This window comes from Chrysochloris asiatica, unplaced genomic scaffold, assembly GCF_000296735.1.
Source record: "Chrysochloris asiatica unplaced genomic scaffold, ChrAsi1.0 scaffold00290, whole genome shotgun sequence".
In the NCBI taxonomy this organism is placed as follows: domain Eukaryota; kingdom Metazoa; phylum Chordata; class Mammalia; order Afrosoricida; family Chrysochloridae; genus Chrysochloris; species Chrysochloris asiatica.
The window spans coordinates 1,630,907-1,647,529 of NW_006408808.1; the positions used below are offsets into that span (position 1 = coordinate 1,630,907).

A 16,623-nucleotide genomic window follows, 5' to 3' on the forward strand; every position below is an offset into this window, starting at 1 on the left:
GGGAGTAGAAAGCCTCATCTTTCTCCCGCGGAGCGGCTGGTAGTTTCGAACCGCTGACCTTAAGGTTCGCAGCCCGATTCGTAACCACTACGCTACCAGATTTGTAACCACTAAGCTACCAGAGCTCCTTTAAACAGGATAAATTTATGAAAACAGATTTTTGTGAGTTGTTTCATTATGCTAACTTCATTTAGAGCAAATAACTCTGGGGCCTTTTCTAAAAATAGGTAATTGCAGTGTTCCATGAAAATTTATTTTTAATAGAGAAAAACAGCCAATATGGAAGATTGTAAAACTGAGTTCCAGAAACACATTTCATGTATGCATGCGAATGGGGAAAAATGAAAATCTGACATAAAACTTAATTCTTTAAAAACATTATTTCTGCCCCTTTATCACTTAATTTCACTATGAAACCCGCAATCTATTATTAAAGACTTTGAACACAACCACAGAATTATATCTGAGTTTTTGGGATAAGATTAATTTTGTTTACTTCTAGAATTGGCTTTGAACTAAATCTGAAGTTTCAAAAATCTAGAAGTTATTCAAGAATCTGGGAGGCACAGTTAAGTTCTCCTCCTTTAAGCAATCTCAAGTTTAGCAAACTCATCAGACCCAGTTTGTTTCGGAGCTAGCATTCCCCATCTACTGGATGGGGAATGCTAGCTCTCTTTAACCACATAAGTCAGTTTTGATTCACTTGGACAATGTACTCAAATTAAAGGCAACCACTGTTTTCCTGGACGTAGTAGAGTGTCATGATAAAGAATATCACATGACAAAAGAGTATCAGAATGGGTGTTTTCTCAGTACCATCTCTGTGACCTCACCTGGTACCTGAACCCCTGAGGTTCAGAGCTGTTGTATGCATAACCCAGCAGGTGTCCACAGGTTTGTTGTGAGTGCTAAAGATGCATACAACATGGGGGACAGTGTTTCTGGTCCATCATATCTTTGGATAAGTGACAACTATTATTGTTATTAAAACAGAAATAGTTCCAAAGGCTATCAGCTCTTAGTAGTCATTTTAGAAAACAGGCTCCGTGATGCTAGATTACAAAGTCAGTCCCTGACTCACGGTGACCCGATGTCCAAAAGGATTCAGTCTATAGGGTTCATTGGCTGATTTTTGGAACGAGATCACCAGGCCTTTCTTCCTATACTCTCTTTGCTGGGAAGCTCTGCCGAAATCTCTTCAATATCATAGCAACACGCAAGACTTCCCTGAGAGATGTTCCTGTGGACAGGAGACTCATGAAGTGCACAGGCTGGGAATCGAACCTCAGTCTCTTACCTGGAAGGTGAAACTTCTATCTCTGAGCCCCCACTCTTACAATAACTTTTACTAACACTGTCAAAAAATGACGCCATTCTTAAAGGAGAAGGCCAAGTTAAGAGTAAAGTTTTCAGAGACGACAGCTCAGCTGTACAAAAGATGACTCATTCAGTAAGGGTAAGGGAAAAAACTGAGATCAGAGCCAAATGCAATGGGTTCGTTTCCCCTCCCTGTTGGGAGTTAGACACAGACCCAGACAACAGACAGACCTTTTGTGTCTAAAAATGCCCAAGAATAAAAGTTCCCTTCCATTATGCCAGTGGTGGTGGTGGTTGTGTGCCACCAAATCAGTTCTGACTTACAGTGACCCTATGTAGGATTTTTGAGGCTGTAAAACTTTATGAGAGAAGAAAATGTCATCTAGGAGCAAATGGTCAGTTCAAACTGCTGACCTTATAGTCAGAAGCCCAGCTCGTAATCCACGATGGTACCAGGGCTCCTTTTATGCTAGTACGAAAAGCTGCATTTTTAAACAGCAGAAAGAAAAGGGTCTCTCACATAGTAAAATCATGAGGAGCAATGATTTAAGCCTAACAGAAAGGATTTCTTAAGGAAAGCCAAAAGCATATTCCGTCTACAGATGGGCACAGCCAACTGGAATTCATATTCTGTCCCAGAGAACTAAAGTTAAGGCAGCATGGGCCACAATTCATTTCATAACATTCATGCCAAAAGTGCCATATAGTAACTGTTCTCCAGGACCACTGAGTGTAGGAAAGATGTTTGGCTCCATTATAGTTTCAAACCCTAAACCACATGTGAAGAAAAGGTACATGGTAGAGTTGAAGCTGCTTTGAAACCACTGTACTTGAAAATGAAAGAATATGATACTGTAGCAGGAACTTGGTACTGACACTGAGCTCCGCATGCAGCGTAGGACAAGTCTTTGGAAACCTCTGGACTTCACTTTGCTGGTGGGTAAAATAAGGAGGCGGTACCAGAGTCCAAAACTACAACTTGATGTCCCTAGAGAATTGTGTGGAGCCCATACAGTGCTTCATATCCATGTACTTCTGTATTTCTTCCTGATACAATGTCAGCCTGCCTGGTCCCTGTGGACCAGAGGGTCTGCGGCCTCTACAGACACAGCCTCTAATGCCCACTGGTCCTGCAAGCCTATGATCTCATCTCTTAACATTAGCAGCTTTTAAAAAATGTTGCTCGGCCAGTTGTGATACTGAACTCTTAGGTGATCAAAATAGATTTGGCAATTAAATATCATCAGTCTCTACGGCTGTAAATGATGCATTCTGTAATATACAGTCAACATATCAAACTTTCAGACTAAGGCCGAAGACTATTATCTGTGAGTTTCTGAGACAAAAACACGAAGCATAACTTGGCTTGATGGACCCCCCCTTTTTTTTTTAAACTGCACTTCGCAGATACCGTGTTTGTAACACATTGAAGGCTTATGGCTACCCTGCAAGCAGCAAATTTATCAACATCATCTTTCCAATAATGTGCACTTACTGCATGTCTGTGTGTTGTGTTTTAGTAATTCTCATAACATTTCAAACTTCTTCATAATGCCACTGCACACTAAATAGACTACAGTGTACCACAGAAGTCATTTTGACACAGGCTCGCTTTATTGTGCTAAATACTTAATTGTGGTGGTCTTGAATGAAACCTGCAGTCTCTCCAAGGTATGCCTGTACTTGTGCCTTATAACTCAATCTGACGTTAAGTCTCTTCCAGAACCTTAATACACTGGATTTTGCAAAGAAGTGCATCAGAGTATATAATACATACTCTTTGTCCCACGTTAGTCTTAGGCAAATTCATGCATTCATTTGAAATGAAAGATTGGCGAAAAAGTGGGGTACTTTTCCATAATCAAGTCTCTGACTTTCAATTTCAAACACATTGCCAAAGTCTTCGTGTCAGGTAGGCCTTGCTGAGTTACCAAGAGAGGAGAGACAGGCCATGAAAATACACACACACACACACACACACACACACACACATATATATATATATATACACTAACTTTACGAGTCAACGGATGGCAGCTGTCTCCCACTTTGCCCATAGGTGTACAAATCCTAATGCTCTTAACCCAGATGCTCACAGCACAGCACATGCCACCGCCACACTGGGAATCCTTGTCGCAGGCCTGAAATGCAATAAACAGAGAAACAACAGGAAAGACTTGGGCTAAGGAAAGATAAAATTAGGAGCAAAAACACTCTTCACATGCATGAAAAAGGGACTGTAATCTTCATTTGCTCACAAATATTTACAACAAAATCTAATAGACTTCCCCAGGTTTTCAAAATCAAACTAAATAATAATCCCTGAATTATAAACATCATAAATAAACACAAAAACCAGCATTCTTATATGTAAGTTAGCTTAAAACTTGAGACTAAGAGCCTATTACCCTTCCACACTAAATTAACGTTCATTGCAGCACCGTGGCCATTGCTGCGGCGGCTAAGGGCCATCTAGTTGGTTCTGACTCATAAAGACCCACTTTAGGTTTTCAGAGTCCTTAAATCTTCTCAGGAGCAGAAAGTTTCATCTCTATGGCCATTAGGAATTATATAAATCGAATCACAAGATTTTATGACTATTCAAGGCACAACACAATGGGCCCAATTTCAAAAGGGATTTTACATAGTTCAGACTCACAAAGGCATTGTTGTAAAATTGAGGAGGGTTCACTTTAAAAAAAAAAAAAAAATGCATTTGGGTTCATGCATTTGGGTTCATGAACTTTACATTTCTTACACCACTGACTTGATTTTCACCATTTCCTTTTTAAAGAGAGAAATCACATAGGTTACGCTACTTTTCTTTCAGGCGAGTAACTTGCAAAAAGGAAATTATTGGCTTAGGATATGCTTATGTTTAATTTATAAAATCAGCAAGACTGTCCCCTAGGACCTATGAGATTAAAAAATACAAGTGACAGCTACAATTATTAATAGTTATTATATCATATACCTGTTCCAACATGGAAATTATAAATACATATCAAAGAATAATCAAGTATGGAAGAATTTTCCTACGCTACTAGATAAGGAAAGACTAACTTTATTTGGATCTAAAGCCAATAAAAAAAAAAAATAGTTAGCTTTGCTTGAAGAGTGTGCATCAGTCTGTTCTGTTAGCAATAAGCTAAACACAGTCTACTATATATGGAAGAAAGTACAAAATCTACCATTAAAATCACAATCTGCCATTTAAATGAAACTCTGATGTGCATTTATTGAGAATAACCAAATAAATAAACAATAGCCCTTCAAAGTTTCCAGTTTTGAAGACAGACGGAACTCCTCAAAACAAAAATATAGGCGAGCATTCTTATCATTTTTTCATGAAAAGTGACCAACCTTCTTGCCTTAAGAGTTTATTTACTTGCTCTATTTGAATTTTATCAGTCTACTTACACCAGTATCTGGATTTTAAAGGCTACAGTTTTCACCTTGGGTGTTTGGTCTTTATTAATATCTAAATTTTTCCATTTTTCAATTTTATCTGAATGTCAGAATCCATGTATATGTAATTCCTTAAGGTCAGCAATCTTTTTCAATATGGTTTTGACAATTCTGTTGTTGTTAAGTACCATGGAGTTGCTTCCAACTCATAGTGACCCTGCACAGGGTTTCCGAGGCTGTAAATCTTTACAGGAGCAGAACGCCTCATCTTTCTTCCACGGAACTGCTGGTAGTTTCGAACCACTGACCTTGAGGTTAGCAGCCTGATTCATAACCACTATGCTACATTTCAAAATGTATATGTATTCTACCAAAACAAGTAAAAAACAAAGGTGAAAGATTCAGCTAGTATTTTCTTTCAACAGATGCTGAGGGCCCTGAATCCTACAGCTCTACTAGCTCTTTTAATAAGAAAATTAAAATCCAGCCACAATCTTTTAAAAGTCAATCGCTTGAATGTTTAGCATCCTATAGACGATATATCTGGGTCAGTTACTGGGTCATCCAGATGGACCCTGTCATGGAGACGTAACTAGATTTCCATGTTGATTTAGAGAAATTAAAAAAAAAATTCTCTTACTGTAACAATGAGTTAAATACAACAACAATACCCAAACACAACACAAAATTGTTGAAGATTGGACTAAACCTAACAGATCCACATCTAGTATGATCAAAATGTCATTGTGTAACAAAAAGCTCCAGTTCTTGGAAATGTTTACAAAGAACTGCCTAGGTTTATATATTTTTAATTAGACAGCTGTTTCCTGATGCCCTGCATCCTTAACCCGCTGCAGATCTATTCAAATAGTGTTGTCTTGTGAATGGAACAAAAAGATACTTACATTGCAAAGAAATCTTGGGCTCAGAGGATTAGGAGAAATTTAAAATAAACCAGCAGGGGAAGAGGAAAAAACCCAATCATGTTTCAATTCTCATGAATCAGAAAGACCTTTAAAACTTTCTTTCAATCAGATTGACTGGCTAGTAACAAAGCTACTGAAATTATTTTTTAAACCTCTAAACTATTCTACTAAACACCACAAAGAATATAATTAAATGTCTATTGGGCAAAACCAAATACTGTTATAGCACAGGGCTTTCAATATGCTGTAAAGCTATTAACTCACATAGAGACACCAGAAGCTTTCCTTTCCCAAGACACTGCCAGTTCTCTTAAAGTTCAAGGGTGTTTTATTATGAATACATCATCATTTCTAACACAAAAATTTTATTTAAATCCTATAACGTGTACTTAGATGTTGGAAACAATTTAATGGAGGTATAAATTAGTTCCATTCTTTAAAAAAAAGGGTAATACAGTTGAACAATCAGGTAATGGTAGCAGTTTTGTGTTGTTGATGTAAACTCCACTTAAACGTTTGTGTATTGTAAACTCATCTTTCAGATTCACACAAAGAAAACTGGTACTGGGATTGGAAACAAACTAGTCCCTACTTCCAAACACACCTTCGCTAAGTTTAACCAACCTACTCAACTGTCCCGGAGCATTGGAAATGCTTTATGAGGAACTAGACCTACAACACTGTTAACAACACTGTTAAAGGGAGAACCTCAAAAAGCTGGAACAAAGGCCTGGGAACCCAGAAAGAAGAGCTCACAATTGCTTTTTAAAACGCATAGATGGCCCTGCACCAAGTTATTTCAAGGTTTCAAAGGAGCAGGTACTGGGGTCAACTCCTTGAACATAGATTAAGACTCCCACGATTTGGCACATTCTTCTTTCTCTATGGCATTTCTGGATGGCGCCCTGAAATTTTCACCTTCCACAGTGATACACCACGAGAGTGCTCCAGGAGCCTCGTGAAGAAAACTTCTTTCAGTTTTATAGAAACTCAAACAAGCCAAATACCACAGCGGTTATGGGTTGTGAGAAGGAAGTCAGCTGGAGAAGGTGATGGAGTGACGCTTTGATCACTTTTCTTCCAGGGCGCAACCAATGTCCCGGGGCCATCTGCTGGTTTTGGAACAGGACAGGCGCTTTGCCAAGAGCGCCAAAAAACAGCGGAGGCAGGTGTCCCTGCCCAGGCTGTCCCTCCTTGTCCCCCTTCCCCGTGGCCCCGGGCGCACCCGGGGCGGACAGGTGCGCGGGGCGCTTACCCCAGTGATCACAGCGGCGTCCCCGGTGGGGGGCGTGAGCAGCAGCGGCGGCAGCAGCAGCAGGAGTAGGAGCGGGGCGCAGCGCGGGCTCCTCATGGCGCCCTCGGACTGGACGGCGGTTGGGGGCCGATGGGGGCACAGGACCAGGGCGCTGCGTGAAGCGCGAAACAGCGGGCGGTCGGCGGGCGGTCGCGGCTCCGCTACCTCCCGGCCGTTATAAAGGCGAGCCCCGCTGTGACTCACGCCGGCGCCCGCCCGGCAGCACGCGCGGGGGGCCAGGCGCGGGCACACACCCTACGCCCCACGCGCACACGCGCGCCCACCCCGGCCGGGCTGGCCTCCGAGACGACCACGTGCTGGCGCGGCTCTCCGTCCCCGCCTCGGGCGCCACGCAGGCAGCGCCTCCCGCGGGGCGCCCCGCTCGCTCCCTGCCATTCTCTCCCCTCTCACCCGCAGCTGCCTTTCGCACGCGTCGGAGTGGCTTTTGTGGTCTGAGGCGCGCTGGTTTGCTGTCCTGGTTTCCAAAGCTCTCCTTGCTGGGTTCTACGGTTGCAGCTCATTTGCTCTACAGATATTCAGGGAGTGCCTACTATGTGCCAGGCGCTGGAGACGAATTGGGGGTGGGGAGTAGATGGACAATAAACCAGACACAGCCTCTGAAATTGCCTATTTGTTAAGCTCGTCTTTACGGAGCGCTAGCTATATGCCAGGTACTGGCGGTGAACCAGGCAGCCACCAGGTCTGTCCTCATGGACGACTTAGACAAAACAGACAGCAAACAAACCAACTGAAAACATGGATGGCAGGGAAAGAGAGCAAAGAGAGCAAAATCACCCCTAATCCTACACCCCTGACGACGTTCAGGGGTCTGTCCTTCCAGCTTTCTTTATCCTCACATCTGTTCCCGACCCTCTCCTCTCTGATTGTCCTCACATGCAAGCCCTCCCTTCTTCAGCGTCCTGCCAGCTGTGTACAGAGCAGTTCAGGCTAATACCAAAGGGGAATGAGAACGCTTGGTTTCTTGTACCAGCCTGAGGACCCTTAGATCCTAAGTAGGGAGGTCTCTTCCTTTAGTTTCTGGTCCCGGAGGACACACCATTCGGGTTTTTCAAGATGTACTATGGCGTTGTTGTTATTGGTACATGCCTGTAAACACGAACTGTGAGTCTATCGGGGTCTAGGCACAGACCGTGGAGGCAGTTGACAAATTTGCCATCAATCTCTGTCGACCTCATTCCAAAATCTCAATTGCGGTGGTGGGTTTGGTTTGGGTTTGGGTGTGGGCGTAACTATGCCACATTTGCTTGTAATCTAAGAAGTCCAACTTTCGTCTTGACGAGTCTAGAGCCTCTAGCTTTCCCTCTTCAGGGCTACAAACTGAAAAGCAGATGAGTCTTTCAGCCTCTTTAATAAATTCAGTAGAGAGTCAAAGTTACTTTCAGACTGAGGCGCTCCTCCATGCTAAAGCATTCAGACTCCGTGTGTGTGTGTGTGGGGTGGGGTGGGGTGGTAAGAGCAAAGGTGGGGGTGGAGGCAGCCAATTATCTGAATGTTAAACAGCTGAATATTTGGAAACCTCTTTAAAGCCTCTTTACACGTGTTTTCATGTTTGAGAAAATGTCTTGAACCAGAAAACAAAAAGGGAATCTCTTTTTTAACTTTTAAAAAATTGTTAAAATTGGACACACAGTTGAATAAGTGAAAACAGTAGCAAGTGACAGACTCGTGGAAAATTTGGTTTTCCAATCCCCATGCCAACGCTAGCATGGGACTCCTGCCAGGTAAATGTGAAAACCAGTCAACACGGATTTTAACATTCCTATAACTTCTTTTTTTTTTTAATGGTTTATTTCATATTTGCTACTACTGAATGCTCGCTTGGGTATTCCCTGCTTTTCTAAGCACAAAAAATAAGCTGTATCTACTACGTCGGAAACTTAGATTTCAAAAATGGTGGGCTCCATGCACAGCTGTTTGGGAAACAATCCTCGTAAGGTTGTTTTGAAACAAAATGGGAAACATTTTAAAAAATAAGGTTGGTTTGGCTTCATGTAATTTATTTTGGGACCGTGAATTATTTTAATGTTTTTAGGAGGTATAAAGCCTTCCTGTATGACAAGTTTTTATAGCCAAGTTAGAAAACTGAAGTCTGAAAGTTAGTTCCATCATGTTAAAAGAAAGAATGCGTTTGGATAAGTCTACAAAAATAAGGAAGGCCAACTGAAAAACAATGACATAGAAACGGGGCAGTTGTTTCTATTTTATTATTGCAACCTGTTGACATTACCACGTGATCACTTCAACCCAGAAATAACTGAGGGGAACCAAAGTTTGTGGGGTTCAGAGTGCAGACTATTATATTTCTAAAATACCATCAGAGCTCAGCTGAATTGAGGGACGGAGCTCTGGTAGCGTAGTGGTTACGAATCGGGCCGCTAACCTCAAGGTTGTCAGTTCGAAACTACCAGCCGTTCCCCACGGGAGAAAGATGAGACTTTCTGCTCCCGTAAAGATTTACAGCCTCGGAAGCCCTGTGTAGGGTCACTATGAGTGGGAACTGACTCCATGGTCCTTAACAACAACAACAATAGGAGACACCTGGTGTGGGGCTGTAGGATAAGCACTGGACTGCTAACCAAAAGGTTGGCAGTTGAAACCCACCTCCGTGGAATTCTTATAGTCATAGGGTCTCTATGAGTCGAATCCAACGCAATGGCATTTAATAAAAACAACAACAATAGAAGAGTCTAAGAAACCCCAGTGTTTCAGACATACTAGCTGCTGTGAAGGAGAAAGAGGCTGTCTGCTCAGTAAAGCGCTTCAGCTTCACAAAACCTCCATCAGGGTTGCTGTGGGTTTTAATCAACGGGATGGCAGTGGGTTTGGATGACGTTTCAGTAGGAGATTCTGGAACCCTGGCTGCACAGTTAAAGCGCAGCTGCTAGCATCCGCCAGCTGACCTTCATTTGGGAGAAAGATACGACACTTTGATTCCGTAGACTTCACAGCCTTGGAAACTCTAGGAGGCAGTTCTACTCTGTCCTATAGCATGGCAGTGAGTAAAAATCGACTCAATGCCAGTGAATTTGGTTTGGTTTGGGTTATGGAATCTATAGGACCCCATGTGTGGCACTCAAACTAGCTTGAGCAATTTTAAATATCAGTTTTCTGTTCCATAAAATAGGTAAAAAATGCCAAGCTCCTGAGGTTGTGGTGAGGCTTAACGTGCATAAATGCCTGTAAAGTGCTGATCTTTCCATCAGTCTTCAGCAAGATCAAAGCTAATGAAGGTGATTCTATGGAATGGATCATAAGTGGAAGTGTCTTAGATTTACCTGTATGATCCAGTTGCCTCAAAACAGTGACTTCCCAGGGGGTCTTGTGGGCCAGTTCAATTCAAGGCAGAGAAGTTGGCTCATGAGGTCATGACAATTGGTTTTCTGCATTCCAAAGGTAGTGATCTTGGTAAATTTTCTCGAAGGGGCTTATCATGAAAAAGTTTTAAGAAAAGAGAAAAGTGCATTGATGAGCAGAAGGCCTGGGAAGGGGTGCTGAGAAATTGCTTTCCATCATTACAATGTACCACCTGGCTGTTCTTCAAGAGTAGCAAGACCTATCCTCTAAGAATTTCTTTGGAAAACTTTATCCAATCCACCCTGTAATCCTGATCTTGCTCTTTCAGACATCTTTTTGTTCCCCAACCCCAAAGAACACTTAAGAGGAACATGATTTGAGTCCCTTGAGGAATGCCCCAACTGACCTTTTGACATGGTATAAATCAGAGTTATTAAGATGGAAACACCACCATCAAAAGTGTAGAGACCTAGATGGAGGATGTGTTGAGAAACCATAGTGTCATAGTTTGATATTTTTGTTTAATAAAAAAGGTTTCTATAATTTTGTTGAAATGCTTTTTTGACAACTATTTTTAAAAAAATGCAAATCAGACCCTTTGCTCAAAAATCTGCAGTGGTTCCTGGCTTCTTACAGAAACGTTCAGATCTTTGGTTCATCCGCTAGTATTGATCTTCCTGATGGCTCTGCTCCAGCCACACAGATCCTTGTTGTTTCAAGAACACTCAAGGCATTTTGTCTTCAATGTTCTCTTCGTCAGGATTGCTCTTCTGCCTCTCCTGAAATTGTTTGTTCAAATTTTACCTTCTTAGCGAGGTTTATCCTAGTCACCCTAATTAAATTTGCAACTGCCCAAGCTCTCCAAATGCTTCTCAATCTGGTCCTCTTCAAATTTTACTTTTCCCTAAAGCACTTAACACCTTTTAGTATAGTCTATGAATTCCTTATGATTGTTACTGTTTCTACCACTGATCTTCCTGTCCATCCGCAGTCTGTCACGACGATAGTGGCTTGCATGTTGCTAAGACACTGGAAACTATGCCATTAGTAATGCAAAAAGGTAGGTCACTCATGGTGGAGAGGTTTCAATGGAGCTTCCAGACTAAAATAAACTAGGAAGAAAGGCTTGGTGATCTGCATTCAAAAATTGTTGTTGAATGCCATCAAGTCAGTTCCTACTTATATGTATTCTGAGGAGTGGCTAGTGGGTTTGAACTACTAATTTTGTGGTTAGTAGTAGTCAAGTGCTTATCCTATAGTGCCACAGCTGGACCCTTTCCAAAAATTAGCCATTGAAAGCCATTAACAACAAGCACTGTCTGATTTCTGTACTTTAGACATGCCATCAGGAAGAACCAGCTTCTGAAGGACATCGTGTTTAAGTAAAGGGCCTGTGAGTGTGAGGGAAACATTTAAAGAGATAGAATGGAAAGTTATTGCCGCAGTGATGGATTTAAACATGCCAGCGGTCATGAGGATGGCACAGAATCAGGCAATGTTTTGTTCTTTTACAAATAAGATCACCAAGAGCTGGAGTTGATTGGACCGCAGCCATCCATCTACACACCTATCTACCCATAGATGGATTGGACTCCTAGTGACCCCAGGGGATAGTGTAGAACTGCCCCATAGGGTCTCCTAGGCTGTAATCTTTACAGACACACACTGCCAGACCTTTGGCCCTCAGAGTCACTGGGAAGGTCTAAATCGCCAACCTTTTGGTTAGCAGTTGAGTATGTAACTATTGTACCACCAAGGTTTCTGAATTTAGCCATGATGACAAAAAATTGGATCAGAATTTGGCAAACTCCATCCTACTGCCTGGCTTTGTATATAAAGTTTAACTGGCAAACAGTCACTCTCATGTGCTTATACATTATTTATGGATGCCTCCAAGTCCTGGTGTAGCACTGGGCTGGTAACCACAAGATTGGCAGTTCAAACCCATCTGCTGCTCTCAGAAACCTTATACGGGTCTCTATGAGTCAGAACCAACTCAACCGCACTTGACAACAACATAGGTGCTTTCAGACTACAATGTCGGAGTTGAGTATTTACAAGAGAGACTGTGTGGTCTGCAAAGCAGAAAATATTTACTATCTGAATCTTTTCAGAGAAAGTTTCTGACTCCTGCTTTAGATAATCAAAAGGAACTCGGTGGTAGTTTAATACTCCTTCGGCCAAATTTGTTACCAACTCCTCCTTTTCTCAGCCGTTTCCTTGTTTGGGTTTGGGCTGTGCCTTTGACGTGCTGGTTTATACAGTGTTATGTATGTGCTTGGTGTGGTGCTGTGGGTTAATGCGTCAGACTGCAAAGCCATTTGAACTGCAAGGTCGGCAGTTCAAGCTCACCAGCTGCTCCTCGGAAACCCTAGACAGGGTTGCTGTGCATTGGAAACTGACTCGATGGTACGTAACAACAACAACATCCATGTGTTTGCTGGGTTTTGGGAATTGGCTAATTGTTCCCTTAGCTGTTCATCTTGTTATTTGCTTTCAGTTTTCTGTCACATAGTTGTTGGTAGGTGCCATTGAGATTCAGAGGACCTTATGCACAACAAATGAAACACTGCCCGGTCCTGAGCCAACCTGACAATCACTGTATCCTTGACCTCATTGCTTCTGTCCCTTTTATAATCCCTCATTATGGGTCTTGCTCTTTATCTCTGATCCTCCACTTTACCAAGCACGATGTCCTTCTCCAGGGACTGGTCCCTCCTGATAACATGTCTGAAGTATAAGAGACAAAGTCTTGCACTCCTTTTTTCTAAGGAATATTCTGGATGTTCTTCTTCCAACACAGCTTTGGCTGTTCTTCTGGCAGCCCATGGTACTTTCTACATTCTTCTCCAACACCATCCCTCAAATGCATCAGTTCTACTACGGCCGTTCTTATTCAGTGTCCAATTTTCACGTGCATATGAGGCAACTGAAAATACCATGGCTTTGTCAGGCGTACATAGTAGGTGCTCAGTAAATATTTATCGGTTGAGTTTGAGGAGGAAGGGCACTACCTGTGTGTTTGGTCTGCCATTTTTAACCGGGCACCAGAAATATTTTCTCAATTCTACAAAAAAATAGAACTTTGATTACTTTTTCCATGAAACTCTGTTTTTAAAAGTGATTCTGGTGTGTTCAAAGACTTGCTTTTTCTATGACTTCTCATGACTCCTCTAAGTATTCTAACACAATAGATGGACACAATAATTTATAGCTACGTCCCATTTGTCTTTGTATAATGTCTTTCAAGTAGATGGATTACAAAACTAAAAGAGATATTCTACTTGTTTTCCGCCTTCATTTTCGAGTTCTTACATGGTAGCTTCTCTAGTTAACAAATCTGAAATATCAGTCTGAAGTATCATTTAAAAATAATAATCAGGCTTTAAATGGGATGTATAAAATGAAATTGCTTTTATAATTCTAAATAAGACATCTATTTAAATCTATTTCAATGCTGATGATTTCCCTTTATTTTTAAAAATAAACCACCAAGCTTCCATTTGAAAGCCAATTGTCTGTGGAGGCACTAAAAATTATTTGAACTATTCAAGTGATAATGTATAATAAAGTTTACCTATTTTAAAATAGTTGAAATATTAATTCAGAAGAAGAGTTTTCTTAAAACAATTAGTATGAGTTGCATTTGAAAGAATATAAGGAGTCAGGATGAACACTTGCTTATAAAAGATTTGGGTTTTATTCATTATAATGTTGAAAGTCTTTAGTCTTTATTTTTAGCGTTGAAGGTGAGTCTTAGGGCTAAGGCTTATGTATCAGCCACTTCATTAAGTGATTGTTATGCAAATCTGTAGCATATTTAGTACCTTTTCCAAAAGAAAGAAGAGAGAGAGCTCAGCACACTTCTCATATAGTAAAGAACCTTCTTAAGATAAAAACTAGGACCAGGCTATTATTTCTTTATCATTTTGGATCAACATTTATCATTCACCCCACATGCATGCATTTTATCTAGTAATTTGTTTTTCTTCCCTAAATTTGGATCATATTAATTTTTTTCCACCAAGGGAAAGGACTGCGAAGAAGTGACAAGCCATATGAGTATAGGGTTTATGATAGTGGTCATGTGCTGACTCATAGCGACCCTGTACAGGGTTAATTCATAGCGACCCTGTACAGGGCTTCCGAGGCTGTAAATCTTTGTTGTTGTTAAGTGCCGTCGAGTCGGTCCCGACCCATAGCGACCCTGTATAGGGTTTCCGAGGGTGTAAATCTTTACGGGAGTAGAAAGCCTCATCTTTCTCCCGCGGAGCGCGCTGGTAGTTTCGAACCGCTGACCTTAAGGTTCGCAGCCCGATTCGTAACCACTACGCTACCAGAAAGCCTCATCTTTCTCCCGCGGAGCAGCTGTACATTCGAACTACTGATCTTGCAGTTAGCTGCCCAACTCATAACCCGCTATGCTACCAGAGCTCAAATTAATTAACAGAGACTCTATTTTCAAGTGCAAAGCTTGACTCTCACTATGATTTGCCAGAAAGTTATTAGTAGCTACTCAATAAATCTCACTATATGTTATGTAAAATGCACAGTGTCTGCAGGGGTGGTTGTTGTTGTTATGTGCAGTGGAGTCGGTTCCAACTCATAGCGACCCTGTACTAGGTTTCCGAGGCTGTAAATCTTTACGGGAGCAGAAAGCCTCAGGTTTCTCCTGCTGAACAACTAGTAATTTCGAACTACTGACCTTAAGGTTCACAGCCTGAATCGTAACCACTACGCTACCAGAGGACAGTAATATCCAAATCCCCATTTTATAGGTGAGGAAACAGAGGTTCAAAGGTATTAGCTATGCTACACAAAATCAAAATAACTTTGAAGTGGTGAATCTGAGGGTCAGTCCAGGTCAGTGTAATACCAAATACTTAAATACTGCAACTTCTCCTCAGATCTGTACCAAACAACTCAAACTTATTGCCACTGAGTTGATTCCGACTCATATCTATCCTATACTGTGTTTCCAAGACTATACATCTTTATAGAAGCAGACAACCGCGGGTTCAAACCTTGAACCCTGTGGTTAGTGGCCCAACGTCTAACTCACGGCACGACTAGGACTTCTTATCTGTAGTGTAGTGGTTACAAATCGGGCTGCGAACCGCAAGGTCAGCAGTTGGAAACTACCAGCCGCTCTGTGGGAGAAACATTTCTGCTCCCATAAAGATTTACAGCCTCAGAAACCCTGTACATGGTCGCTACGGGTCGGAACCGACTCCACGGCACACAACAACAACATACTTCCTTTAATAGGTGCTGCCATAATAAATGTGGGTCGCCAACAACCAGAAGCGAGTCAACATTGATTAAGGTGTGAATTTTTTTCATTTCTTCTTAAACTACCACACTCCCTTTCTTAGAACAAAAAAAGGCAACGTACAGGTACAATTCTACACATGAGAGTTCTTGTTTTGGGAATTCTGGTTTTCTGAGAGATTCCGTGAAGTATAGGTTTAGAAGACCTATTGTTTTTCTGTGGAAGAAGTAGGTAATAGACATTTTTGCTGTCCCCATTTATTTGGCAGCATTTGAATGGAGCACTTGGTACTTTAGCTGGCATAAGGAAGGAGCTTGTGAAAGGCATCCTGTTTGCCATTTTTGGTAGAAGGAATGGCAGAGTGAAGCGAAGGCTGAGGCAAACCCGCATCTGCCAGTGTGGGTTTCTTCTTAGACAAAACTTTTTGATGATGAAATACTTCTGGATACCTCTTAAGGAATAACAATTTGTATTAACTTATTAAAGGCATGAACAGTCATGCAAGAAGAAACGGGCCTAACTTGGTACATCCCATCATTTCCAAAGTATTTGTTCGCAGAGCACTTTTTGCATGTGTTAGGGGTAAAATTTTAGGCAAATATAAATTCTCTGTCTTGACCACATTCAATCTTAAGAAAGAAGGAAAGGAAGAGAGAAAGAGAGAGAGAAAAGGAAGGTAGGAAGAAAGAGAATGGAAACTCTCTAAATGTAGAGTAAGTTTTGAATATGCAATCATTCTTCGATGAGCTTTATCCATCAAATGCAAGGAATGTGAATGCGGTCTAATTAATCTAACTTAATCTACAAATGAGGAAACTAAGAATCCAAAATCTCATAGGAGCTAGGAGACAGAGCTGGGATTAGGTCATCCGACTCCTGACTCCTAGTTAAACTGTAAATGTACTTTCTGGAAGTGTCTACATGCATTTACAAAACAGTTGCTGCTCCTGTGTGCCGCTAAGTCTGCTCAGACTCAGCCACCCTGAACAGGGTTTCTCAGGCTGTAATTCTTTAGGGGGGAGCAGAAAGCCTCATCTTTCACCCATGGAGAGGCTGATGGATTCAAACTGCTGACCTTATGTTTAGCAACC

The 16,623-nt window shown here is 41.6% G+C and overlaps 1 protein-coding gene across 2 annotated transcripts in view; it reads right to left on the reverse strand.

Annotated features, from left to right (window-relative positions):
* PROK2 (prokineticin 2) overlaps nt 1-7,002 on the reverse strand; it is a 41,291-nt gene extending 34,289 nt beyond the window's left edge. For both annotated transcript variants that reach the window (XM_006874630.1, XM_006874629.1), the window contains exons 1-2: nt 6,907-7,002; nt 3,333-3,458 (exon numbers count right to left, since the gene is read on the reverse strand). In XM_006874630.1, coding sequence (XP_006874692.1) covers nt 3,333-3,458; nt 6,907-7,002 — 222 coding nt within the window. The remainder of the gene's footprint in view (nt 1-3,332; nt 3,459-6,906) is intronic.
* Nucleotides 7,003-16,623: the final 9,621 nt, after the last annotated feature.